The following is a 27763-nucleotide window of genomic DNA, read 5'->3' on the forward strand; positions in this document are numbered from 1 at the left end:
TTTTCATATCTTAGTTATTGTGAGTAATGCTGCAATGAACATGGGAGTACAGCTATAACACTAAGTAGTGATTTCATTTCTTTGGGATATATATCCAGAAGTAAGATTACTATATCATATGGTAGTTCTATTTTTATTATTTTGAGGAACTTCTATACTGTTTGCCGAAATGGCTGCACCAATTTACATTCCCACCAACAGTGTACAATGATTCCCTTTTCTCCATATTCTCATACTTATTCTTTGACTTTTGATAATAGCTATCATAATAGGTGTGAAGTGATTATTGTGCTTTTGATTTACACTTTGCTGATGATTAGTCATGGGTGAGCATGTTTTCATATACCTATTAGGCATTTGTATGTCATCTTTGGGAAAATGTCTATTCAAATTCTTTGCCCATTAAAAGAAATCAAGTTACTTATTTTGAGTTGTATACATTTTTAAAAATATATTTTGGATTTTAAGCCCTTGTTGGGATATATGATTTGTAAATATTTTCTCTTTTAGAGGTTGCTTTTTCATGTTCTCGATTGTTTCCTTTACTGTGCAGAAACTTTGATGTAGCCTCGCTTGTTTATTTTTGCTTTTATTGCCCATGGTTTTGATGTCATATCCAAAAAATCATTGCCAAGATCAATGTCGAGGAGTTTTTTGTCTGTTTTCTTCTATGAGTTTTAAGGTTTCAGGTCTTAGGTTTACATCTGTAATCCATTTTGAGCTGATTTTTGTGTATAGTATAAGGGTTCAATTTCATTCTTTCGCATTGACTATCCAGTTTTTCCAACACCACTTATTGAAGAGACTTCCCTTTCCCCATTGTGCATTTTTGTTGCTTTTGTCAAAGAGTAGTTGATTGTATGTGAGTAGTTTATTTCTGGGTTTTCTATTGGTTCCATTAGTGTATATGTCTCTTTTTATTCCAGCGCCATATTGTTATGATTTTATGACTTTGTAATATAATTTGAAATTGGGAAGTGTGATGTCTCCAGCTTTGTTCTTCATTCCCAAGATTGCTTTAGCTATTTGGAGTTTTTTATGGTTCCATATGAATTTTAGGATTGTTTTTCTCTATTTTTTTTTGAAAAATGCCAGTGGTATTTTGATAGGAATTACTTTGAATCTGCAGATCACTTTGGGTAGTATGGTTATTTTAGCAATATTATTTCTACCAATCCATGAACGTGGATATCTTTCCGTTTATTTGTGTCTTCTTCAGTTTCTTTCATCATAGGTTTACAGTTTTCAATAGACAGATCTTTCACCTCATTGGTAAGTTTTTTCCTATTTTTTCCTTTTTGATGCCCTTTTAAGTGGGATTGTTAGTTTCTTTTTGGCATAGTTCATTGTTAATGAATAGAAATGCAGCTGATTTTTGTATGTTGATTTTGTATTCTGCAGCTTTATTGAATTAATTTATTAGTTCTAGCAGTATTTTTGGAGTCTTTGGGTGGTTTTCTATATATAACATCATGTCATCTGTAAACAGACAATTTTATGCCTTCCTTTCCAATTTGGATGCCTTTCATTTATTTTTCTTGTGTAGTTGCTCTAGCTAGGACTTCCAATGCTGTGCTGAATAGTAGTGGTAAGAGTGGGCATTCTCTCTTGTTCCTGATCTTAAAGGAAAAGCTTTCAGCTTTTTAATGTTGAGTATCATATTGGCTTTGGGCTTGTCATATATGGTCTGTATAATGTTGAGGTGGATTCCTTCTATATCTAATTTGTTGATAGTTTTTGTTGTGAAAGTATGTTGAATTTTGTCAAATGTTTTTGCAGAATCTATTGAGATACAGTATTTTTATCCTTTGTTCTGTGAACGTAGTGTGTCACATTTATTGATTTGCATATGTTGAGTCATCCTTGCATTACAAGGATAGTTGTAATGCAATTGTAATCAATTCACTTGATTATGGTGAATGATCTTTTTAATGTGCTGTTGAATTTGGTTTGCTAGTATTTTATTGGGGATTGTTGCATCTGTGTTCATTATGGATATTGGCCTGTTTAATTATCTTTTCTCATAATGTCCTTGTCTAGCTTTAGTTTAAGGGTAATGGTAATGCTGGCCTCATAAAATGAGTTTGGAAGTATTCCTTCCTCTTTAATTTTTTTGTAAGAGTTCAAGAAGAATTATATTAATTCTTTAAATGTTTGGTAGAACTTATACTCTACCCAATTTCCTGTGAGTGATGGGGCTTTCTACTCTGGCTGTTATGAATAGAACTCTTCCTGGCCTTATGTGAAGCCCACTGATTTGTTCACTCTAATCCTTTTTGGTGCTTCTGCCTCAGATTGTTTTCACATATGGATGCATTAGTATGGATTATTAGTACTCTCCTGAATACTTGGGGAGTACCTTTGCAATTCTCTGGAATTCTCTGCAGCTCTCTCCTCTCTTGCCCAAGATTCTAGCCTTTTTGTTCGCCACAGACTTTCGGCGCTGTCTCCTCAACTCAGGGAGACTGCTGGGCTTGGCCTGTGTTTGTGCTTCTTGTGCCACCATCTGCAGACATTTCCCAGGGATTAAACTTGAACCATTGAAGGACTTATTTCATTTTTTCCCATCTCTGTGTTATTACTCTGTTGCCTCATGTCCAATGTCATGAGAATCTTCGTTTTCTATTTTTTCCCCCATTGTTTTAAGCTGGGAGGTAAATATGGTTCCTGTTAATGCATCTTGGCTGAAATTGGAAGCGTTCAACTAGAATTTTTGAGGAAAATGTAAAGAAAGGACTATTTGAAGATGTGAGGAAGGGATTTTTGAGGTACTCAGGTACCAATAATAAAGGGGAACTTTTACCACTTCAGGGTGCTAAGAGCATGGTGAAGGAAGTATATCAGAGGGAAAAACATAAGATATACCTAAATTAGGATAATTTTCAATAAAAGAACTATTGAGTAAAGTGAGGGCAGCCTGAATGCCTGAACAAGAAGACTGTTACATCCTTAGACCCAAAAGGGTGAGGGAGGGACTGGTTACCAGAACCCAAAAGGAGAAATCGTGTGGAGAAGGCTGCCTGGAGAGTTATTTTAGCCCAAAATAAGCAGCTGGCCTGGGCCAACTCTATGGGAAAGGAGGCCTGACCTTACTCTCCTCCTTCCTTTGAGGCTTCGGCTAGAGCTCTCCATTGCTCAAACCCAACTAAAAGACAGAGGATTAGAGAGTCTTGGAGATCCAGACTATTGTCCCTAGGACAGATAGCAGGGAGAGAAGGTGGAGAATGGATATGTAGTTGGGGAGGAATATACAGTGACGTGTATAGAGTGGGCTTAGGAAGGATAGGAAAACCAAATAAAAATTGTTCAGGCTAAATATATTACCAGTCCCTTAACCATCTAGATTTGGGGCTGAGCTACACTGAAATCCATTGCAGACTAGGCTGGAGAGCTGAGTAGCTTGGATTCTACTGAACAGGCTATGGGAGAGAGATTAAGAAAGGACTCGGTTACTGACTGGATATTGCAAGACAAAAATTGAGAAGAAGACAAAGTCTTTAAAATGAAGAATGAGGCCAAGCATGGTGGCTCATGCCTGTAATCTCAGAACTTTGGGAGGCCGAGGTGGGAGGATAGCTTCAGCCCAGGAATTCGAGACGAGCCTGGTCAACATGGCAAAACCCCATTTCTATAAAAAATTTAAAATTACTGTGTCATGATGGTGCATATCTCTAGTCCCAGCTACTCGTGAGGCTGAGGTGGGAGAATCGCTTGAGCCCAGGAGGCTGAGGCTACAATGAGCTATAATTACATCACTGCACTCTGGCCTGGGTGGTAGAGTGAGACCCTGTCTCAAAAATAAATAAATAAATAAATAAAATAAATAAAATAAATAGTGACTTAGATGGATCAAACTCAATCTAGTTAACTAAATGTTGGGATTGTAGAATTATGTGGCAACTTTGACATTTGAATAAGGCTATTTTCAGGATCTTTAAAAAATTGTCATGTGACATAGTAGAAAGAACATAGGGTTGAAATCCTTCTCTGTTATTCACTGACTCTTTGACCCTGGCAGGTGACCTAACTGCTCAGAACCTTGGTTTCCCATCTAAAAGTTGCGGGAAAGATTAGCAAGGCCATCTAATAAGTCACTGGCACCACATCTTGCACAGAGTAAATGTTCATAAGAAATTTATTGATGTAAGATGAGGGTTGGCTCAAAATATAAGTATGTCTAAGAAACATTTGGATTCATATGAAGGTACATATTGATAAAACACAGATAACACTAATTCTAGTGAACCCTTAAGGGAAGAATAGTGTATTTGACAAGGATTACCTCAGAGTTCCCCTTCAAAGACAATTTGTGAAGATGCCCCAGCTCCCTTTGCCTTCTCCCTTAAAGAGCAGATTATTTTTTATGTTAGTGTCATAGATAGTTTGTTCCTATCAAGAACAACTTATCCTTGTCAGAGTTTGGATGCTGGGCTGGATGGGCCAGTGATATGTCCCAGCATGTGTTGCATCCAGGGGGCCTCCAGAAAGGTAGAGGGAAAAGGAAGACTCCCCATGTGCTTACCATGTGCCGCTAGCCCAGCTTACCTCATCTCCATGCAGTGTCATGTGGAAACATGGGTAACTGAAGATCATTCTAATTAAATATGGTTAGTGCCTCTTAATGCTGCTGCTTCTCTTTTTCTTTTATTTCTCTTAATGCTGCTGCTTCTCTTTTCTCCGTGTCATAGAGGAAAGTTACAGGAACTGAAAATGTATAGCATGGAGAAAAGAAGATCCAGTAGGAGGTCATCAGAGTCATCTTAAAAGATTTGGAAGGGTAGCCCACGTATAAGGGTAAAAAAGGCAGTTTGGATGATCCTTTGGGATAAAAATTAGGACTAGAGGGTAGAAGCTATGCCAAGCACAGTTCAGCTCAATACAGAGAAGGTCTTCCTTCCTATTACTGTAATAGCTGCTCATTGAGAACATTCAGACAGCCCAGAGAGGGAAAGGTAAATGGCCTCGAAACCTCCACTGTATTTCTTTTTGCTGGATGTCATTGCAGTAAGCAGGTTTTGTGTGTCTTTCCTGAAATCTTTTATGATAGGTCTTTATACAGTACAGTGGTTCTCAAACTCTAGCATCCATCAGGATCACCTGGAGGCCTTTTTAAAGCACAGACTGCTGAACCCCACTGCAGTGTTTCTGAGTCGTTGAAGCTGGAAGGGGGCCTGACTTTGAATTTCTAAGTTCCCTGGTGATACTAATGCTGCTGCACTTCTAGAGACCACCAATGGCCCTGTTAAAATTTGAGAAAATAAAACTTTGAGAACCACTGTATTGCATGAAGAAAATAGAGCTTTTGCTCTATTCTTTATCAAAAAATAATACCAGTGGAGTCATACTGTACCATCTAAGAACTTGCTTTTTTAGTTAATAATATATAATTAGCAGCTTTCTTTTTTCTCATTCTTTTTAACAACTACTGATGTATCAATTTTGGAAAGTCCCCTATTAATAATCATTTAATTTCTTCCTAGGGTGTTCGGGGATATGTTCTTGCATTTACATAAAAAGGTTGTGGTGGATGTTTTTGTGTATCTTTTTGGTGAGCCAGTGCATACATTCTTAGAAGATAAATTCTTAGAAGTTAAACTGTTGGGTAAAAGACTTGATTTTAAAAGTGGACAGATAGTACTAAATTATTCTATCAAAGGTGGAATCACTTTTCTACGAAAAGTGTATGAAACTGCCTGTTTCTCCACACTTTTGCCAAGTGGGTATTATCAAAATTTTCAATTTCCTATTTGTTAGATGTAAATTTATATCTTAGTGTTGTTTTGATTTATATTACTGCACTATTTGTGAGTTGAAAGATTCCTATGTATTTATTTTTCTGTGAACTGTAAGTTTGTATTCTTTGCATTACAGGTAGAAGGAACAGTATGAACAAAAGCGCCAAGCCTTCCTTTGAATAGTTTCTAGTAGTTTTGTAGCACTGAAGTATGAAGGTTGAGGTTAGGGAGAGAGGCCGGGAGCTAAGGTAAGTGAGGCAGGCGGGAGCCTGAGCTTAGAGGTCCTTGTGGGGCAAATAAAGATACTGGGCTTTATTTCGGGCAGAAGAAGCATTGGTGCTGTTTAAGCTTGTACTTTAGCTAGTGGTACTTTTGACAGAGACATGTTTGTGGAATGGTCAAGTCTAATGTTTAATCTTCAAATAATTCATTCTTTAGGCCTTTCACCTTCGGCCTTAAAGCTACAAGACCAGGGCCAAGCCTGGTGGCTCATGCCTGTAATCCCAGCACTTTGGGAGGCCACGAGGGGCAGATCACTTAAGGCCAGGAGTTCGAGGCCATTCTGGGCAACGTGGGAAAACCCTGTCTCTACTAAAAATACAAAAACAAATTAGCTGGGTGTGGTGGTATGTGCCTGCAATCCCAGCTAGTTGGGAGCCTGAGGCAAGAGAATTGAAACCGGAGAGGCAGAGGCTACAGTGAGTGGAGATTGCACTACTGCACTCCAGCATGGGTGACAGAGTGAGAAAAAAATAAAAAAACTACCAGACCAGTCTTCATAAACAGGTAGACATAAGAATGGGCCAAAGACTTCAACCCATCTGTGGCTTGGCATTGTCTCTGAGGAGGGAATTTTGCATGATCACACGGAGAATGGATTTTGTTGCTTTACCTGATACTGTCCTCACCTCCTCCTGAATTTGCTGAGATCTTGCAGCAGTCAGTAACATTGGTGGGTTCTTTTGTTGTTTTAATTTGAGTGACTTTCTGGGAAAAACTGTGGATTTCAGCCAATATGCTAATGATAATAGCATTGCCTTGAGGGTCTGGTTCTGTAGAAAATCATTTCCTAGTTAATTATGTCAGCAAATCAACAGAAACCTCTTGAAGAAGAAAGCAATGACGGGAGAAACTGTATGTATATGTTTAAATTATTCAGAACGCAAAGAGAGGTCAGGAATTCACATTTCAAAAGGAAGAATCTGTGTAAGAAGAAATCACTAAATTTGCATATCATTTCTCCATTATGGGCCTAGTTTTGTAATTGGCATATTAGGGATTAAAATGAAATAATTCTGCATTTAGAATCCCCCCCCCCCCCCCCCCGGCTATCTCCCTTTCTGTCTCCAGGGTCCTGGCACAGGAGTAAGAAACTATCACATTTAAATGTCTGCATTTAGGGAACTTGGGGTGTCCATAGGGTTTGTAGAAGATGGACTGACTCTGTTGATCCACTTGTTGGGTGGACCCTCTCTCCATCGTCCTTCTCTCCTCAGTGTGTGTTCCTATTTAAATGGGATCCCCTGCTTGGGAGGGAGACTGCTCCAAAGAGGAACATGGTGCTTCAGCCACAAGCCACATAGAAGACTTGCTCATAATGCTGCTAGAACTCTGCAGAGGAAGAAAGTTTTTTTATGGTCTTTTTATTTTAAAAGATATTTGACTATTTTATATATTCATAATCCTCTTCTCCACAACCCAGTAATTCCACTTATTACTACATTACAATGCATTGTACTCATACAAGGAAGGTAGGGGGCAGAGCATTTTCAGTTAATATCTAATGTTTTCCACAGTAGGATTTATTGTAACATCAGGTAGTCTGTATTAACTGGATCATGGAGAAGGCATTTCTAATGATCATCTGAGAAGGCTTTACAGGATAAACAGATTTGAAACTTCATTCTGTGTGTGTCCAGGACACAGGCAGCTTGGTTAGTGTGGAAAGCCAAGTCATTTTAGGGATGGTAGAAAGAGTTCAGCTCTGGCTGATAACAAACCTGAACTTTTTTTTTTTTTTTTTAAGATTCTTGTTTTTTCAATATTGTACTTTAAGTTCCAGGATACAGGTGCAGAACCTGCAGGTTTGTTACATAGGTATACATGTGCCATGGTGATTTGCTGCACCTATTGACTGGTCCTCTAAGTTCCCTCCCCTCGTCCCCCTACCCCCCAAAAGGCCCTATTGTGTGTTGTTCCCCACCCTGTGTCCATGTGATCTCATTGTTCAGCTCTCACTTATGAGTAAGAACATGCAGTGTTTGGTTTTCTGTTCCTGTGTTAGTTTGCTGAGGATGATGGCTTCCAGCTTCATTCATGTCCCCGTGAAGGACATGATCTCATTCCTTTTTGTGGCTGCATAGTATTCCATGGTATATATGTACCACATTTTCTTTATCCAGTCTATCATTGATAGGTATTTGGGTTGGTTCTATGACTTTGCTATTGTAAACAGTTCTGCAATAAACATATGGCATGTGTCTTTATAGTAGAATAATTTATATTCTTTTGGGTATATACCCAGTAATGGGATCGCTGGGTCAAGTAGTATTTCTGGTTCCAGATCCTTGATGAATCGCCATACTGTCTTCCACAATGGTTGAACTAATTTGTATTCCCACTAACAGTGTAAAAGCATTCCTGTTTCTCCACAGCCTCGCCAGCATCTATTGTTTCTTGACTTTTTAATAATCACCATTCTGACTGGCATGAGATAGTATCTCATCGTGTTTTTGATTTGCATTTCTCTAATCATCAGTGATGTTGAGCTTTTACAAATATGTTCGTTGGCTGCATAAATGGTCTTCTTTTGAGAAGTGTCTGTTTATATCTTTTGCCCACTTTTTGATGGGATTGTTTGTTTTTGTCTTGCAAATTTGTTTAAGTTCCTTGTAAATTCTGGATATTAGTTCTTTGTCAGATGGGTAGATTGCAAAAATTTTATCCTGTTCTGTAGGTTGCCTGTTCACTCTGCTGATAGTTTGTTTTGCTCTGTAGAAACTCTTTAGTTTAATTAGATCCCATCTGTCAATTTTGTCATTTTTTGCAATTGCTTTTGGCAAACCTGTACTTTAATATGGCTTTGTCCCTCTATGGGCTTTGTGACTATCAACAAGATATTGACTCTTTTAGCATTTCAGTTTCCTCGTGTAGACGGGAGAAACAACATATATTTTGGTAGGTGTTATAAATGTGGGTTCTCCTCTCCTTTTCTCTGTAAAGGGAATGGCTTGGTACGGCAACACAGGAAGACATTATAAAGAAGTAAATGTGCTTTATTGGAACACAAGGTTGAACAGAACCCTTGGGAGGGAGTAAGCAGGGTTTTATGGAAGATGGTATGGGAGATCTGAAGTTTCATTTCTTTAAGGGGATGTTTGTTGGTGGAGTTTGGGGACGTCATTTGATGAGTCAGATTTTTCATCCATGATATCTTTAGGACTTGTTCTGTGCATTTGGCTTCAGCCAAGTTTGGATTTTATGTTTTCCTTGTGACTGCTGTTGGGCATTACCCGTGTGACTCTTGGAAGTGTTTTGTTTAATTTAATTTAGGAGAGCTAAATAATTAAACATGAGGCCAAAGTACATAAGAAAGTGACAGTCTTTTATTGCAAATATGCGCACACTCTCGGGCGAGGTTCTCTGGTCCTCAGGTGTTGGGGGGGGCCAGGGAAGTCGCGCCGGCGCTCTCGGGTGAGGTTCCCTGGTCCACGAATGCGGGGGCCGAAGAAGTCATGTGGCTCCTGCCAGCGGGGGACTTTTATGCATTGGTACTGGAAGGGGGAGGGCAGTGGGCAGGATAAGGGCGTGATAGGGGCGTCTCCATAGGCGTGGCCGGGTAAGTTTCGATCTCTTCGGATTGATGTCACCTGGTGCATGCTTGGTTGATCTGCATCTTCCCGGGCATGTGCTGCATTTTCCCGTGCATGGGAAAGTTATTGAGGAAGAACCTGGAAGCAACAGGGGCGGTGCCTTCTTGTTTACCTTCCTCCATCTTGTCCCTTCTCCCTCACCCAAACAGGAAGGTGATGGTTTCTGGCCACTATTGAAGACGGTTCACCATCCAAAACTGGCTCAGTTTGGATTATTGTGGCTGCCACATTGTGAGGCACACATGGGGATTTGGTAGGTTCTGTCTTTTCTGCCTTTTGGAATCCAACTTTAAATTTAAAAAGATAGCCAACTTTTCTACTGTCTTTCTGATTTAATACCATGTCCCTCTTCCAATCACCTCTTGTTAGTCTTTAAAAATGGGCTCAGTAAAGAGCATAAGGATTCCCAAAATCCTGAAAAATACTGAGTTTCTGACCTCGTTGGTCAGAACTGTTGGAACAGTAATGAAAGCAGTAAACTGGTACCTCCATTAACTCACTAACTTCTCTTCATTCTACGGAAAAAGGTGGAGTTGGTATGGGATGCCTCATTCCTAAAGTATGGATGATCAGAATTCTGGTGGCAGCATGAAGCCACTTTACCACTATATGCAGTTTTACTAGGTGCATTAGGTTTTGCTTGAGGTATATAAATGAGGAATAACTTGAGTCATCACCATTTGATTTTCAAAATTCAGGTCTTTACATTAATCTTAGTATATTCAGGCTGCTATGAAAAAATACCATAAAAGTAGTGGCTAATTTGCAACATTTATTTCTTACAGTTCTGGAGGCTGGGAAGTTTAAGATCAAGGCAGTGGCAGATTTGGTATCTGGTGAGGACTGTCTTCTGAGTTGCAGACTGCTGACTTGTTGCTGTGTCCTCACACGGTAGAAGGGGCAAGAGTCTTCCTTGGGCCTCTTTTATGAGGACACTAATCCTGCTCATGAGGGTTCCTTTCTCATGACCTCATCATCTCCCAAAGGTCTCACTTTTTAATACCATCACCTTAGGGGTTAGGTTTCAACACATACATTTTTGGAGGACACAAGCATTCAGACCGTAACATTAGACTGTCAATTTGTTAAAATTAGAGATAATGTATTTTTCAGCCTCTTATTCCTAGCATCCTGGCATAGTGAAAGCACTTAATATTTGTTTGTTTGCTGGAAATCAAGCTTGTTAGATGTGACGAGAATGACTAGGTATAGGTAACACATATTAAAAGATGTGGGTGTCAGCAATTGCAAAAATCTGAAAACAACCCAAATGCCCATCAATCAATGAGTAAAGAAACTATGATACACACACACACACACACACGATGGAATACTACTCAGCCATAAAAAGGAATGAATTAATGGCATTCTCAGCAACCTGGATAGGATTGGAGACTATTATTCTAAGTGAAGTAACTTAGGAATGGAAAACCAGCCATTGTATGTTCTCACTCATAAGTGGGAGCTAAGCTATGAGGATGCAAAGGCGTAAAAATGACACAATGGACACTGGGGACTCAGTGGGAAAGAGTGGGAAGGGAGTGAGGGATAAAAGACTACAAAGTTCATTTTATACTGCTTGGGTGAGGAGTTCACCCAGATCTCACATATCACCACTAAAGAACTTACTCTTGTAACCAAACACCACCTGTTCCCCAAAAACCTAAGGAAAAAAAAAAAAAATATATATATATATATATATATATATATATATATTTGTTTATTTTTTTCGAGACGAAGTCTTGCTCTGTTGCCCAGGCTGGAGTGCAGTGGCGTGCTCTCGGCTCACTGCAAGCTCCACCTCCTGGGTTCATGCCATTCTCCTGCCTCAGCCTCCCGAGTAGCTGGGACTACGGGTGCCCGCCACCCTGCCCAGCTAATTTTTTGTATTTTTGGTAGAGATGGAGTTTCACCATGTTAGCCAGGACTGTCTTGATCTCCTGACCTCGTGATCTGCCCGCCTCGGCCTCCCAAAGTGCTGGGATTATAAGCGTGAGCCACCACGCCCAGCCTAATAAAACGTTATTTTAAAAAGATGTGGTTTTCAGGAGGTGATTCAGTGTTGGAAGTGAAGGTTGATTTGAGGCCCACACTTTGAGTAACAAGGCTGTAGAGTGTCTTTGGTGATGCTATACTATTACACCCAAATTTTCCTTCTGGCCTCACAGTGCCATTGATTCTTGTTATAAAGGAATTGCCTTTTAAAGGGCGCTCTGTGCTCGTTATTTCCTTTAATCTTCACAACAACCCCTTGGAGTAGTTGTATAGAATTCATGAGTCTCATACCTGTGAAGAGAGACATCAGTGAAGAGACTTGCCCCAAGTCAGTCAGTGGTAGACACAGATGGGACAAGCATCAGGTTTCCTATTCTGAATTGAATATGGTGACCCTGATATTGAAGATTTATTTTTTAGTGTTGTGGAGAAGAATTGCCTTCATTTCTCCCAAATGCAGTGACTATTTGTTATTTCATTCATCAGCTCCTTATTGAGTACCTAATACATATTGAATTTATTTGTGTATGTACGCACTGGGGATACAGAGGTGGATAAGATAGACCCAGCTTGTGTCCTCAGTTGTCAAGACACAGTCTTGCATTGCTTAGCAGGATGACTTCTGCACTCCTTGTTGGAGTTTCTTTTGAGAACTTCTGGGCCCAGAGATTGTGTGTGATGTTGTTTTCTCATGTTCTATGATGTCTGGGATCTTCAGAGCCTGTTAGCCAGCTGGCTCCAGGAACCTACATGTCATGGGTCCCACATCTGAACTTCTTTGTGCTGGGGGTCTTGAGGTCTTTCCAGTTGGTGACAGGAAACATTCCAGGTGTGAGTGGCTGACCCTCAGAATAGAGAAAGGGTTTTGTTGGTTTGTGTTTTGTTTATTTGGATTTACATCTGGGTCTCTTAGAACTGACATTTTCATAATCTGTTCCTTCTCTGCATTATGTTAATAGACTTTTCTGGAGCAGGAGGAATTTAGTGGATGTCATTTGTTAGCCAAGGTATATGTGTGCTGTTTTTTTTCTTCTTCCCTCCTCCCATCAATCAAGGGATTTCTTAGTTTCTTATCTGTGACTCACTCAGGCTTCCACTTACTGCCAGTTCAGTTTCCTCCTTGCCCATCCTCCCTTCTCTTTTCTCCTCTCCTTCCCCCATTTCCCTTCTTTCCCTCTCCCCACCACACTTTCCTTTCCCCCTCTTCCTTTTCCTCAGATTCTTTTGAATTTTTCTTGATCTGCAACAAGCCAGGTCCTTTGTTAGGCATTAGTGTTAGACATCAGTGATGAATAAAAGGTTGTTCTGCTCTTCCAGGAGCTAGATAAGGGCCTGGTTCAGCTTCTTAGTATTCAGGGAATGGATTCCCCGCTTACTCCCTTCCTTCCTTCGGATGCCACAAAATGAACACTTGACTGAAAATATGCTTATACTCCTTTTTACAGACTACGCCAAGCCACAGGTATGTCTAGATGAAAAATGTGTTGGGCCATTGCTACAGACTCTAAAAGTTTGGGGAACCGTGGAAGTGTTTGGGTTTCTTTTGAGCCAGTCTTGGCAACCTTAAAACTTTTAGAAATGGCTCCCCTTAGAGTGAAAGGCTGAAAAAGAACCGAAGAGGAGGCCCTAAGAAATTTTCATGTTTAGAGGTAAAGTTTTGGTTGGCAAGCTGTTCTTTTCTTCCTGGGTATTGTTGGTAGAGCCCAGAGAACCAACATTTTTGCCAAATCATCTCTTTCCTTCTCATTTCAAATTTTCCCACCGTCTTAGAGCATGTGAGAATTGTTGAAAGTGGTATTCAGTCCTTTCTGTTAAGAAGACTGAGGTGGGCAAGCTAAACTCATTGTTCATCTTTTTCCTTCTCAATCTTAGCAAATACCTCATTGCAGCATAACTAACTAAATAAATTGCACAGGACTTGTATACATCAACTCCCAGCAAAGTCCAAAGATCAAAGTTGAAAGAGGATACTAAATTCCTTCCCAGATTTCTGGGACACTGCTTCTGTGGACTGTCACCAAATAGATCCTGAAGGAGTGGCCCCTTAAGAAATAGGGTAAGCTCATTCACTCCTGGGAGATTGTCATCCTAGGCAGCAATCTTAATGCTCTTAGATGCTTCAGAGGGAAAGAAGGAGAAAAGTATAAAAGAACAATCCCCACATGATCGGTTTTTAGCTGAGTATTTGTAGCTTGTACCCCCTTCTTAGGATTGTTAAAATCCGTTTGCAAAGGACAGCCCTCTATTTCCAGGTCCCCTTTTCCTTTTTTCACACTGCATTTGAGCAGTTTGCACGTTTGTTGAAGAATCAGCCACAAAGTCTGTGGTTTCCTGTGGCAGATTTCTAACAATATTTATACAGGCTATTATTTAATGAACTGTATAAATATTTATACAGAACAGTCTTTTGATCATAAATAGGGGCTAAAAGTCAGTCCTGTCCATGCTGGGGACTTGGACAGGAGGCTGTTTCTGTGCTTTGAAACGTCTTGTAGACTGAGAAGTTTAGATATGTCCCAGGACTTGTGCGCAGCACAGCTTGAATTTCTGTTATTTTTCTTTCTCTTGGCCGTCCACAGTCCATGCCCTCATTTCTTTCCGCCTGACCACCCTCCCCATATCCCTAACAGCTGTTTTTCTTTTCAGAGTATTTATCTTTGCCTAAAAAGAATGAAATGAAACCCCAGTTCCGACTCTCACCATTCATAATGTGGGCTTTGGAGTCACATTGACTTAGCCTCAAACCCCAGCCCCTCTGCTTCTGTGCCATGCAACTTTAAACAGCTTCCTGTCTGAGAACGTCACTTTCCTTAGTTGGGAAATGGGGTTCACACTGCCTACCTCACAGGGTTGCTATAGGATTAAATGAAATCATGGAGTCACATGGTGATCTACAGCTCAGAGCTCAATAGGTATTTCTTGCTGCATTTGTTGTTCTTATTGAAGAAGTAATCAAAGGGTTTGGCTTTCATTTTTAGTTGGATGTTGTGGAAGGAGCCCTAAACTTGCGGTAAGAGACTGTGATGCAAATCCTGATGCCATTTACTGTTTGTGTCACTTTGGGCAAATTACTCCACCCTGCTGAGGTATAATAAAGTGGTGATACGTTTACCAAGCTGATTGGGTTTCAGTGAATGAGATTAACATTGTATGGGAATGAGGGACACGATGAGGATCCTTATCCTTTTTTTCTTTACAAACTAGAAAAAGGAATAATGTTTTCCACTTTGCAGTTACTTTACTTTTTGAGGCTAAGGGGTACTGGTTGCATAAGATTAGGAGTCCAGGACGCAGCAGATCATATTCGTGACCCAGGAACAAAGGGCATAGAGGGGGAAGATCAGGGGACCTGTGATGCAGAAAGTCCTCTGCTGCAGCTCACAGGTCGAATTTCAGGGAAGCTGCCCAAGGGCTTGAACGTCCCTGCTTTCAGGTTCCAGGTATGGAAATAATCATAGAGATCAGTTAGAACTATAATCATGGGAAAAGTGGTGAACCCGAAATATTTAAGTAGGATCTATTTCATAGGAAAACATGAACTGGGTGATGTGTGTAAATGACGCTGGGACAGTTTGACTCTTTCTTGCATGGTGCCTTGATAATGTGTTATAGAAATCCATAGTTTGCTGGAAGCAGGCCACCTGGTATTATGGAAGGGTCAGTCTCTGAAGATGAATAGCCTGGGTTCTGAGTCAGCCAACCTTAGGCACAATAGGCAGAGGCCCCCAGCAGAGTCCTTGACCAATGGGCATTTAGTAAATAGAGGAATAGCAGGAGGCAGTGGAGCATCCTGAGAAAGGTTAGGGCTGATGGAACCAGAGGGAATGGATTACTATCCATTGTATTACTGCCTAGTAATATGACTACCTGTCTAGGACTCATTTTCCTCATCAGTAAAATGGGAGTGATCATAGTTACTGTCTTCAAGAATTGTGGTCAGGCATTGTAATCAAGCTGCTTAGCAGAATGTCAGATACATGGTAAACATGGTATCTTTTTTTTATTTCCCCAGTGATGAATTTTAAAGACACCCATTCACTGATTTACAAGGACTTACTGAGCTCCTGCTGTATGCCAGGCACTGGGCTTATAGCTGTGACACAGGCGGCAGCTGGAATTAACTGGAATCATACACCTCCATTCTCCATGTAAAGGGGGCTCTTGTGAAGGGTGGGCTCCTTCCAGAAACCAGAACTGGAGCACGTCCAGGGCCAACTGTAGAGTGGAAATCTGCCTCTTTGCATTTTACTGGAAAGGAATCAGGATGTGGGTAGGGTGGTAAGATGATGTATTTTCTCATATTACTCTCTTCATCAGAGAGGGAGTCAAAAGTGAGGAACCCAAGCCTGAGCACCTGGGCCAGCCCCATGGGGAATCACTCTTGTCATCAGAGCTGGCTGGAGTAGAGACAAGCCTGGATGCTGGCTGGCCAGGTCTGTGTAAGCCAGGGTGTTGCATAGATTTTTCATTTCCTATTTATTTCTTTGTTTCTTCCTAAGCGTTTATAGTAGTCTTGCAAAGGTCTAGCCAAGGGCAAGGAGTTGTTAGCATGCTAGGATCAGTGTTAAGGAGCAGCACCCCTGGGGGCCTTTGCAGTAGAGACAGTGGGAAGCCAAGAGAGGGGATTCCAAGTAAAGTAAGCAGCTGTGAGAGGTTGGTAGAGTGGGAAGGTAGAGTGGCTAGCTTCAATCTTCTTCCTGTTTGCAGGTAATAAAATTGAGGAAACTCAGCGAAGGCATTGCCCCTATTTTGTCAATCAGTGTATCCTCAGCAGGCTTCCTGGTGTTACTGTCTTCTGCATTTCTTCTGAGTCTCAGATGTCACCGATTGCAAGATGCACCATTATTTCGTATACCATGAAGTAAGAAAGGAAATGATACCAATTAATTGTACCATACCATTGATTGTAAGGTTCGCACTGATTTTAGAGAAGCTAAATATGGAAAAATGAGTGCCGTAGAATGAATAAAATGTGGTTGTCGCCTACAGTAAGTATTTGTGAACTAGAAGAATGAGTCATAAGAGATTAAAATAAGGTAAAACACTAGCACATATAAGTACAAACTTAGAAATTCAAACTATTAAGGCATGGACCTGCTCATCCTTATTTCTGTTGATTCACTGATGCAGTTGTTCATTCAGTAAACATTTACTGAAAACCTATTATGTGCCAGACACTGTGTAAGGAGCTTGGGATGCAGAAATTGATAAGTTCATTTTTTTCAGATTCAGTTAGGAAGACAGACATGGAAAGAAAAATAAAATTGTGATTCCAGAGTGGTAAGTTTTAAAAGAAAGCAGGGACACGATACCATGTTGGCATCCTTTGTATGTATGCAAGGGGAGAAAGGTAAGGAAGCCTTTTCCAAGGAGAGGTGATGGCTGACCTGGGTCTTAAAATATAATTCTGTGGTCACTGGGCAGACAAGGAAAGGAGAGAATTAGAAAGGGATGAGCAAAGGATCGGGGAGGCCTTTAGCAGTTGGGGGCAATTGAGAGCCTACGAGGAGTTTGAGGATGTCTGTAGCCTGGAGTGAGAATGAGCAGGACTGTATTAGGCAGGGCTGGATGGCAGGCAGAGGGAGCCCGTGGAGGGCGTGAGATGCCGAGCTGAGGCCATGGGCTATATCACAGCTCAAAGCTGGTGGTTTTCAGTTGTCCTGAGAGAGGACCTAACAGAGGGACTGCTGGGGAGAAGGGCTGGAGGGTGGGCAAGGGTGATCTTTGCTTCAGAGCAGCTCTCTTTTTATCTGTTTTGTTTTCTTCAAATAATGGCTTGAAGAGAAGGTATCACTGTTAAATGAATGATGGAATGAATGATTTGAAAACTGGTGCTAATGGTCATATGGAGGTCCCCAAGGGGAATGTAAGCGAGGGAGAGAAGTTGAGGTTACACACCAGTGTGGGTCTGACGAAGCTGTGATGAACGGAGCAAATGTTATTACTGTGGCTTCTCCATTTTATTTTTCACCTGCTCATGAGCCACAAAGCCAAAAGGGTTACAATTCAGTTGGGGAATCATTGCGATTAAGACAGAAACAGTTACTTTTAATGGGTTGTTTTTATTGTTTTATTTGTTGTTTACTGGAATAAATATCTAGGAAGCAGTATACTGAACATCTGCTGGTTGATTTTCTTTTAGAATCTCCACTTTTGACTTGGCTAGGGAAACATTTTCTTTCTGAAGTTGAAGGGTACAGAAGGTTGCCCAGGTTGAAATTAGACTCTGGGCGGTGAGACTACCTGGAGCTCACCTGGAGAGTTGTAAGGCTTTCACCTGCTCAGTTGTCTTGGGAGCTTGTTCTTATTCTTTCAAAGGCCAATCTGGAAAATAAAAGCCTCTATGAGATTCCATGTCATGCGGGCTAATCTGACCAAAGGGACTTAGAACAGCCATGAAGGCCAAGGAATTCCTGAGTGTTCTCTGGTCAGATTTCCTTGTAACTCACAAGGGGTCTGTAAGGAAAACAGATTGTCTAATTAATTCCTGATCTTGTCTCCTCAGGGTTCCTTCCCAATTCCCAGTCACTTCATGACACAGCTGCAATATATTTGCCTCTTCTCCAAACCTATACTGAAAGCTTTTAAGAAACAAAAGAAAGAGCATGAGACTTGGGATTGCACAAATGTGGGACTTTAGGTCCAGGCTGCCCCTGAATGAAGCTGATTAAATTCCTTAACTTCTCATAGACTTGCTTCTTAATCAGTGTAGTGTATATCATTATAATAATGTACATTTACTGTTTGAATTTATGCATAGACCTAGCTAGCATTAAGCAAAAAGTTACTTATCTCTTGGATTCTCACCTTGACCACCTGTAACATAGAAATGTAAATAGCCTCACCTTCTGGAGTCATAGTGAGGAGTAGAGGGGACATACGCACTTTTCACAGTGCTTGCACATAAGAGGTACTCAGTAGGTAATTGTTGAATGAATGACTGACTAGGAGGACAGGGTTCCTTTTCAGTACCGTGGCTTCTGTCCTTGTTGATTGAAATTCACTGAGAAGAAACTCGTCTGTATTGCCTCCAGATTCTAAGTTCTCCTACCACTCTGTACTTGCCCTTATAGCACTCATCACAACTTTGCCTAAATAATTATGTATTTAAATGCTTAATGTCTGACTCTCTCTCAAGAATGGAAATGCCATGTCTGAGGCCATATCTGTCCTGTTCACCCACCATGTAGCTCAATGTTTATTAGTATACTGTTAGCGCTAAAAATGTTTGTTGGATGAATAAATAACAAATGGCTACCAGTTAGATAGTGGTACCTCTTTTATTTCTACTTTTGAGATGTTTTGTGACTGTCTTTGCAGATCTACTTGGTCTTCATTTGGTTTTTACGCTTGCTTACTATAGGTGGAGGAACTGCAATGTCTGGTGGAGAACAGAAACCAGAGAGGTACTATGTGGGTGTGGACGTTGGAACAGGCAGTGTCCGCGCAGCTCTGGTGGACCAGAGTGGGGTCCTGTTGGCTTTTGCAGACCAGCCAATTAAGAAGTGGGAGCCCCAGTTCAACCACCACGAGCAGTCCTCTGAGGACATCTGGGCTGCGTGCTGTGTTGTTACAAAGGTATGGGCAAAACTGATGTTCTCTCCTTGTTCATGTTCCTACCTGCTGAGTGTTTGTCCTGTGTCATTCTGGTGCCACAAACTATGTTGGGGTAACTTTAGATGTAGAGGTAAATAGGCCTTGCCCTTCAGGAGCTCACAGTCTACTGGCAGAGACTGATAAACCGCTAATACATGGTAAGAGCTGGGAGCAAAGTAACTATAGCTGGAGCTGGGGAAAGAGCTAACCGAAGGGGGCTCAGGGAAGACAGGACAGCTTGAGGTGTGACCACATGTGGAAGAATTCACTGATCACCTTACTAACATTTACCATGCCTTTAATGTGTGCCAAAGGCTGTGTAAAATGTGTTAACTTGCACTGTGTAGTTGGATCTTCACATGACCCTATAAAGGTAGTACTATCACTACCCCCATTTTATTGAGGGAGAAATGTAGGCACAGAAAAGTTAGGTAACTTACTCAAGTTCACACAGTATGTAGCAGAGGCTGGACTAGAACAAAGCAGTCTGACTCCAAAGGTGCACTCTTTTTTTTTTTTTTTAATTAAAAAAAAATTCTATGGGTTTTTGGGGAACAGGTGGTGTTTGGTTACATAAGTTCTTTAGTGGTGATTTCTGAGATTTTGGTGTACCCATCACCCAAGCAGTGGGCACTGTACCCAATGTGTAGTCTTTCATTCCTCACCACCCCACAACGCTTTCCTCTGCGTCCCCAAAGTCCAATGTATCCTTTTTATACCTTTGCCTCAAAGGTGCACTCTTAATCAGTGGACTCTCCTGCCTTCCAAGTGGACAAATGGGGATGAGAGGAACTGCATTTTGGGCAGAGGGAATAGCATATGCAAAAGCATGGTGGCATGAAAACATGGTGTGTTCTGAGAAAGCAAAGAAGTCAGACTGGAGTGTCTCCCATTGATGCCAGGCATGTGCTCATCTTGAGTGGCCTTGGATTGGATGCAGCCTCCTGGCTTGGGAAGGGAAGCAGTGCTTCACAATTCTTGTTTGTTTTTAAAGTTTCACTTGACTTTGATTTTATATCTTGGTGATCAGTCATGGCAGAGATCCTTTTGTCTTTTTTTCCATAGGGAAAAATAAAGTCCTGGATTCCTTCTTTCCCCTGTTCCTAGTTTAGTTCCTTAAATATTCATGAAGTGCTTGGTAATTTGCCGATGGACAATTCACCATTCTGTCCCTATTGATCAGTCTGTTTAAACTTTAATGAATTCTGGGCTGCTGTTAGTGGCCCTGGAGAAGAAGGCAGAGAGAGGTGGGAGTGGGTAGGCAGTACCAGAGCATTATACAGGAATGAAAGAGGGATGCATCTTCTCGTTTGCCCGTTTAATTTTCCTCTCCTCTCCCCTCCTTTCAGCCCCAATCTGGTAAGAATCTTCTACTCTTTGCACTTGGGTCTTCTTTTTTCTTTTAACATACAGCCTTGCTTGCCGTTAAGGAAATTATCAAGAAGAAAATATAATCCCCTGATGAAGAGCTACTTTAAAAAAGATCTACTCCGAGTACAGCTTGGTTTAATGGTAGATTTTTAATCATCTCCCAGTGGTGGCCAACTTATCATCTGTTTGAGCCCTGTTAGCTGCATAAGTACTGTGGGCATTTGTCGTTAGCAATGCTGTTAACACTATAGCAAACCTGAATGAAGCTCTTGTGAGCATGTGCCAGAAGCCACGGGATAAGCGTGTTACATCTATGTGGAATATCATTGCTGCTGTGAGGCTTAAGGAAGGAAGCATTTTTATGTTAGAGAGGTAGTAACACCGTAGGAATGAGAGAGGTAGGCGACCTGTCATAGAGCACAGATTCTGCAGCCAGACTGTCTGGATGGACATCCCACTTACAATGTTTATTAGTCTGTGATCTTGGACAAGTTACCTAATGTTTCCTGCCTCAGTTTCCTTATCTGTAAAATGGAAATGATATTAGTACCTACTTCCGTAGGATTGTTGTGAGGATTAAATGAATTAATGCACATAGACTGTCACAACATTGCCTAGAAACGTGTATTGGTTGTTTCCTATGGTGGTGCTGATGGTGACAGAAAAGAGCAGATTATAGAGGATAATGAATTTCTAAGATAAAATACTGAAAAGTCAAAGTCCATGATGGGAGGCGCTTCTTGGGAATATTCACTCACTCTCCTGGTTAGGGTTCTTTCTATGTAAGACTTTGAGAAACACTGGTCTAGGGCAAAGGGTGGCATAAAACATGTCCTGGTCTGTCTTTTCTTCTTCATGGACCCCAGGAAGTTGAGAGCTCGAGAGCAGTTGTTCTACTTCCTTTTCCCTAAGTCATTCACATTGCCTGAGATGACTTTCCTCTTAGTTAAAGCAGCAGTAAGGATAATGTGGTATCAATGATGGTGACAAAGACAGCTAACAGTTCTTGGGCACAGTGGTCCAGGTACTATACTGAAGAGCTTTACCCATCACTTCGTTTTATCCTTACGACAACTGCTTTTTAAGGTAGTTTTGATCGCTCTGTTTTGAAGATGGAAAAAGAATGAGCCTTGAAGAGGTTCAGTAAGCAGCCTAAGGACTCCTGAATAAGAAGAAGAAAGGGACGCTGCCCCTGCCACTGCTGCCGCTCTTGTGCTCTGTTCCTTGTCTCTCTCCAGTCATATCTCCCTCCACATGACCCCACCTGGAACTGATAAGAAGCAGCCTGAAGTTTTTAGATTTTCTACACATGGGGCATCGTGAGGTTACCCAGGATTACGAGTGCCTTTACCTGGTTGCCTGCTCATCTGGGAAGTGTGTGCCCGCTAAGCAGGGGTTATGTCTAGTTTATCTGTATTTCTCTAGAATTCTTTGCTTGTAATGTGTTCAAGCAATGTTTGTTGAGTACATAAATGAATGATATATCTCTGTTGTTTACATTGTCTGGAATACTCTTCTCTTACCTTCCTCACCTGCCCAACTCCCACCTTATAAATTAAACTTAAACATTCCTGTCTCCTGAGTGTCTTCTTTGGTGACTTCTGACAGTCTATGCCCTTTTTTACCAACCTCAGAGGAAAGAGATGGTGAGAAGCCCTTCTCTACTGTCCAGTGCCCACCATCTTCACCCAGATCATTATCTACTCCTTATCTTTGCATTTTACTTGTTGACTTGTTTAGCCCCTTTTAAACTATAAGCTGAGCTCTTAGAGAGATTCATCTTTGTGTCTCCAGTATCTAACACATTGCCTGGCACAAATTAGGTGCTCAATTAATGGCTGTTGAATGCATGTTACTTAGAGCTAAAAACAAAGAGACAAAATCCAGTCTAGCCTTCCTTATCTTGTTTCAGTGTCACTGTGGGACAGGAAGGACAACTATTCTTCTTATTTGAAATATGAGGAAATTGAGGCTCTGGAACTAACAAGTATTAGAGACAAGACCAGAACCCTGGTGAGATGGCTCCAAACCTTCCTCTCTGTCTTCCTCCCCACATCCCCTGAATTTGGCAGGTTTTATTGGGCTGGTACCCAGCACACCAAGGAAGTTTTATGGAAACTCATGAGTCATAGAGGTGATACACAGTCCATGATTTTAAAGATTCCTTTATGGAGCCACAAATCTTAATCATTCCAAAAAGGCGAGAACATTTCAAATTAGTGCATGATTCATATTAAACTTCTATTAGGAAGAAAGAGAAGGTAAACTGGAGGAATCATTTAGCCAACAGGTGTTTGTTGAGTATCATTCTTTCATTTAGTCTGCAAACATTTATTGAGCACCTACTATGTGTTATGCTCTTTGCTAAACATTGGAGCATCTAGAGGAGAGGTATATAAGAAGTCTGCTGCTTTTAAAGATGAAACAGCTTAGTTGTATGAGAAAAATAAACAACACATATGAAGCCAGTAAAGTAGCATTTTATTCTATCTTGGTACTGTCTATATGAGTAATGGTTGTGGGGAGGGGGACAGAAGAAAGAGTAGCCACATGTGGGGTTGAGCAATAAGGTTAACCTTATATTCATAGAACCATTATGGTTTACAGTGCATCTTCATTTATATTTGATTGCCATTGCAGGGTGAAGTAGGGAAGGAGTTGTTATTCCTATTTACATTTGAAAATCTGAGAGCCAGAGAGTTAAGTGATTTCCCCAAGGTCACCCAGGTGGGATGTGATAAGGCAGAACTCAGGTGGGTCAAACCTATTCATTCTCTCTATCTCTAGCACCATATACCTTTATATTGCATGGAATATTATTCTAAGAACCTAACTGATGTCTTGATATTCATTTTTCTTTTCTCTATTCTTTCATTTGAAGTGGTATTTTTCCTCTAGTGCTAACTTGTTATGTTACTCTTTTGCTTACAACCCTTCATCTACTATCACACTACTACAGGCATAAGTTCAGTTCCAGACCACCATAATGAGGCAAATATTGCAATAAAGTTCACATGAATTTTTGAGTTTCTCAGTGCATATAAAAGTTATGTTTACATTATATTGCAGTCTATTAAGTGTGCAATAGCATTAGTCTAAAAAAAGTATATAATTTAATTTTTAAAAATTGCCAAAAAATGTGTTAATCATCATCGAAGCCTTCAGTGAATTGTTATCTTTTTCCTGGTGGAGGGTTTTACTTTGATGTTGATGGCCACTGACTAATTAGGGTGGTGTTTGCTGAAGGTTAAGTGGTTGTGGTAATTTTTAAAAATAAGGCAACATTAAGGTTTGCTGCACTGATTGACTCTTTCTTTCACAAAAGATTTCTCTATAGCATGCAGTGTTGTTTGATAGCATCTTATCCATGGCAGGACTTCTTTCAAAATTCGAGTCAGTTCTCTCAGACCTTAGCCTTATCAACTAAGTTTATGTACTATTCTAAATTGTTGTCATTTCAACATTGTTCATATCATCTTTATCAGAAGTAGATTCCATCTCAAGGAATCATTTCCTTTGTTCATCCATAAGAAGCAACCCCTCATTTGTTCATATTTTATCGTGAGATTACAGCAATTCAATTTCATCTTCAGGGTCCACTTATAATTCTAGTTCGCTTGGTATTTCCACTACATCTGCAGTAATTTCCTCCACTGAAGTCTTGAGCCACTCAAAGTCATTCATGAGGATTGGAATTAACATCTTCCAAATTCCTGTTAATGTTGATATTTTGACCTCCCATGAATCATGAATGTTCTTAATGGCATCTAGAGTGTTAAATCCTTTCCAGAATGTTTTCAATTTACTTTGTCTAGATCCATTAGAGGAATCCCTATCTGTGGCAGCTATAGCCTTACAAAATGTAATTCTTAAATAATAATACTTGAAAGCTGAAATTTCTCCTTGATCCATGGGCTGCAGAAAGGATGTTGTGTTAGCAGGTATGAGAACAACATTCATCTCCTTGTACATCTTCATCAGAGCTCTTTGTGACTAGGTGCATTGTCAATGAGCAATAACACTTTGAAAGGAATCTCTTTTCTTTGAGCAGTAAGTCTCAACAGCCGGGTTAAAATATTCAGTAAACCATGCTGTAAATAGATGTGCTGTCATCCAGGCATTATTGTTCCATTTCTAGAGCACAGGCAGAGTAGATTTTGCATAATTCTTAAGGGCCCTAGGATTTTTGGAATAGTAAATGAGCATTGGCTTCAACTTAAGTCTCCAGCTGCATTTGCCCTAATAAGAGAGTCAGCTTGTCCTTTGAAGCTTTGAAGCCAGGCATTGACTTTTTGTCTCTAGCTGTGAAAGTCCTAGATGGTATCTTCTTCCAATATAAGGCTGTTTTGCCTACTTTAAAAATGTGTTGTTTAGTGTAGACACCTTCGTTGATTGTCTTACCCAAATCATCTGTATAACTTGCTGGAGTTTCTACATCAGCACTTGCTGCTTCACCTTGTGCTTTTATGTTATGGAAATGGCTTTTTCCCTTAAACCTCGTGAACCAGCTTCTGCTAGCCCCAAACTTTTCCTTCTGTAGCTTCCTCACCTCTCTCAGCCTTTATAGAATTGAAGAGTTAGGACTGTGCTCTGGATTAGGCTTTGACTTAAAGAATGTTGTGGCTGGTTTGATCTTCTATCTCGACCAAATTTTCTCCATATCAGCAGTAAGACTGTTTCACTTTCTTATTCAGGTGTTCACTGGAGTAGTGCTTTTAGTTTTCTTTACGAACTTTCTTTTGCATTCACAGCTTGACTATTTGGTGCAAGCAGCCTATCTTTTTGTCAGTCTTGACTTTCCCCATGTCTTCCTGACTAAGCTTAATCATTTCTAACTTTACATTTAAAGTGAGAGACTATGACTCTTTCTTTCACTTGAACATTTAGAGACCATTGTAGGGTTATTAACTGGCCTAATTTCAAAGTTGTGTCTCACGGAGTAGGGAGCCCTAAGGAGAAGGAGAGAGATGAGGAATAGCTAGTCTGCGGAGCAGTCAGAACACATACCACATTTATCTATTAAGTTTGCCCGTCTTATATGGGTGCAGTTTGTGGTGCCCCAAAACAATTGCAATAGTAACGTCAAAGATTACCATAGCAGATATAGTATTAATGAAAGTTTGAAATGTTGTTAAGAATTATCAGAATGTGACACAGACACGAGATGCTATTGGAAAAATAACACTGATAGACTTGCTTCTTGCAGAGTTGCTACACACCTTCAATTTGTAAACAACGCAATCTGCAAAATGTGGTAAAGCAAAGCACAAGGATACTAAATATGCCTGAGGCATACCTCAAACTGCGGTTTTTAGTTCCACAAAGCAAATACCTCAATAAAGCAAGTCACATAAATTTTTTTGGTTCCCCAGCATACATAAATGTTTTGTTTATGCTGTATTGTAGTCTATTAAGTGTGCAACAGCACTATATCTAAAAAAAAAAACCTTAATTAGAAAATACTTTATTGCTAAAAATGCTACTGAAGTGAGTACATGCTGTTGGAAAAATGGCAGCAATAGACTTGCTCGCTGCAGGGTTGCCACAGACATTCAATTTGTAAAAAATGTAATATCTGCAAAGTGCAATAAAATGAAGCATGATAAAATGAGGTATGCCTGTATTTGGGTAGAACTCAGAATCCTTAACATGGCCTTCAGGGCCCTACATGGTCTGTCTCGACTTGCATTCCCGGCTCATCTCATGATGCTTCTCCTGGCTGTCTGCATTCCAGCCACACTTTCTTCTGTCATGTCCTCAAACATTCAATGCTCCCTCTAGCCTCAGATATGTTACCCAGATTGTTTCTTCTGGCTGCACGCCCTTCCTACCTTCTACCAGCATATTTAACTCCTGTTCATCCTTAGACCTAGGCTATCCAATGCAGTAGTTGCTGAACCCGCAATGCTATTTAAATTTACAGTAATTACAATTAAATATAATTAAACATTCACTTCCTCTTTTGCTCCAGCCAAATTTCAAGTGCGCAATAGCCACATGGTGGCTATTATACTGAACAGCAGAGATATAGCACATTTTCATTATTGTAGAAAGTTCCGTTGGACAGTGCTGCCTCAAATCTTAATTCAAAAGTTAGTTCTTCAGGGAAGGAGCATTTTCTCTACCAATACCACCTGCAACTAAGTCTTATTTCACTTATTAAATGTTTTCACAGTGCCTTGTACTTCTCTTTCATAGAACTCCATGTGGTTCATGAATCATTCATTTTTTGTTATCAAATAATAAAATCATTCTATAAATCAAGAATAAAATAAAATGAAACAAAATAATAAAATATTTCACTTTTTGGATTAATATATGTCTTACCTACTAGATTTTATGTTTCAGGAGGGCAGGAGCTATGTTTTGCTTACCCAGAGCCTGGTTTATATTAGACCCAGGGAGTGTAAAAAACATGAAGGCTCAAAAGAAATTGAGAGCACTTTGGGAGGCCCAGGTGGACAGATCACGAGGTCAGGAGTTTGAGACCAGCCTGGTCAACATGGCAAAACCTCGTTTCTACTAAAAATACAAAAATTAGCTGGGCGTGGTGGGGCGCACCTGTAATCCCGCTTACTGAGGAGGGTGAGGCAGGAGAATCACTTGAACCCGGGAGGCGGAGGTTGCAATGAGCCGAGATCGCAGCACTGTACTCCAGCCTGGGTGACAGAGCAAGACTCCATCTCAAAAAAAAAAAAGGAAATTGAGACCTCCCTACTTCTGCCCACGGGAGAAAACTTGAGAAAGGATGTAGGGCAAAAGTGACTCTTGAACTCTTAAGGGAAGACAATTGGAACTGGAGGAATAGAATGGTCAGAAGCTCTGAGATGGGAATGTCAAGGATCAATCCTGGCTAGAATAGGTGGTTTCTAATAGGAAGAAGGAAAAGGAGGCTAGAATTGATGATAGAGGGGTAGGTGGGACAGCTGGCTCAAGCCAATGGGGAGCTCCTATAGAATCATCCTGAGTTTGAGATTGACTGGTCTTGCCACAGATTCAGAATGGCTGGCAGAGAAGAAAGTAAATTTAAGGATGTCAGGAGGCAGACATCCTGATGAATTTCAGAGGCTGAGATTTTTTTTGTTTTGTTTTTAAACTATAAACTCTGGGAAGACTGGGACCACGTCTCTCTTGCTCAGGATATGTTCTCTGTGTCTGGCACATATAGGTGCTTAATAAGATTTTTAATAATAA

At 40.5% G+C, this 27763-nt stretch overlaps 1 protein-coding gene across 15 annotated transcripts in view; it reads left to right on the forward strand.

The window, feature by feature from the left end:
* FGGY (FGGY carbohydrate kinase domain containing) overlaps nt 1–27763 on the forward strand; it is a 444024-nt gene that overhangs the window by 6868 nt on the left and 409393 nt on the right. For 8 of the 15 annotated variants that reach the window (XM_017961925.3, XM_017961936.3, XM_017961918.2 and 5 more), the window contains exon 2: nt 18966–19180. In XM_017961925.3, the coding sequence (XP_017817414.2) occupies nt 18980–19180 (201 nt within the window). In that variant the 5' untranslated portion in view covers nt 18966–18979. Of the gene's footprint in view, nt 1–9515; nt 9861–13047; nt 13065–13125; nt 15043–15064; nt 16464–18965; nt 19181–23303; nt 23323–27763 lie in introns of those variants that run through there. The other 7 variants (XM_017961930.3, XM_017961938.3, XM_017961920.3 and 4 more) reach the window with 6 other exon arrangements.

This window comes from Papio anubis, chromosome 1 (assembly GCF_008728515.1).
Source record: "Papio anubis isolate 15944 chromosome 1, Panubis1.0, whole genome shotgun sequence".
NCBI lineage: Eukaryota > Metazoa > Chordata > Mammalia > Primates > Cercopithecidae > Papio > Papio anubis.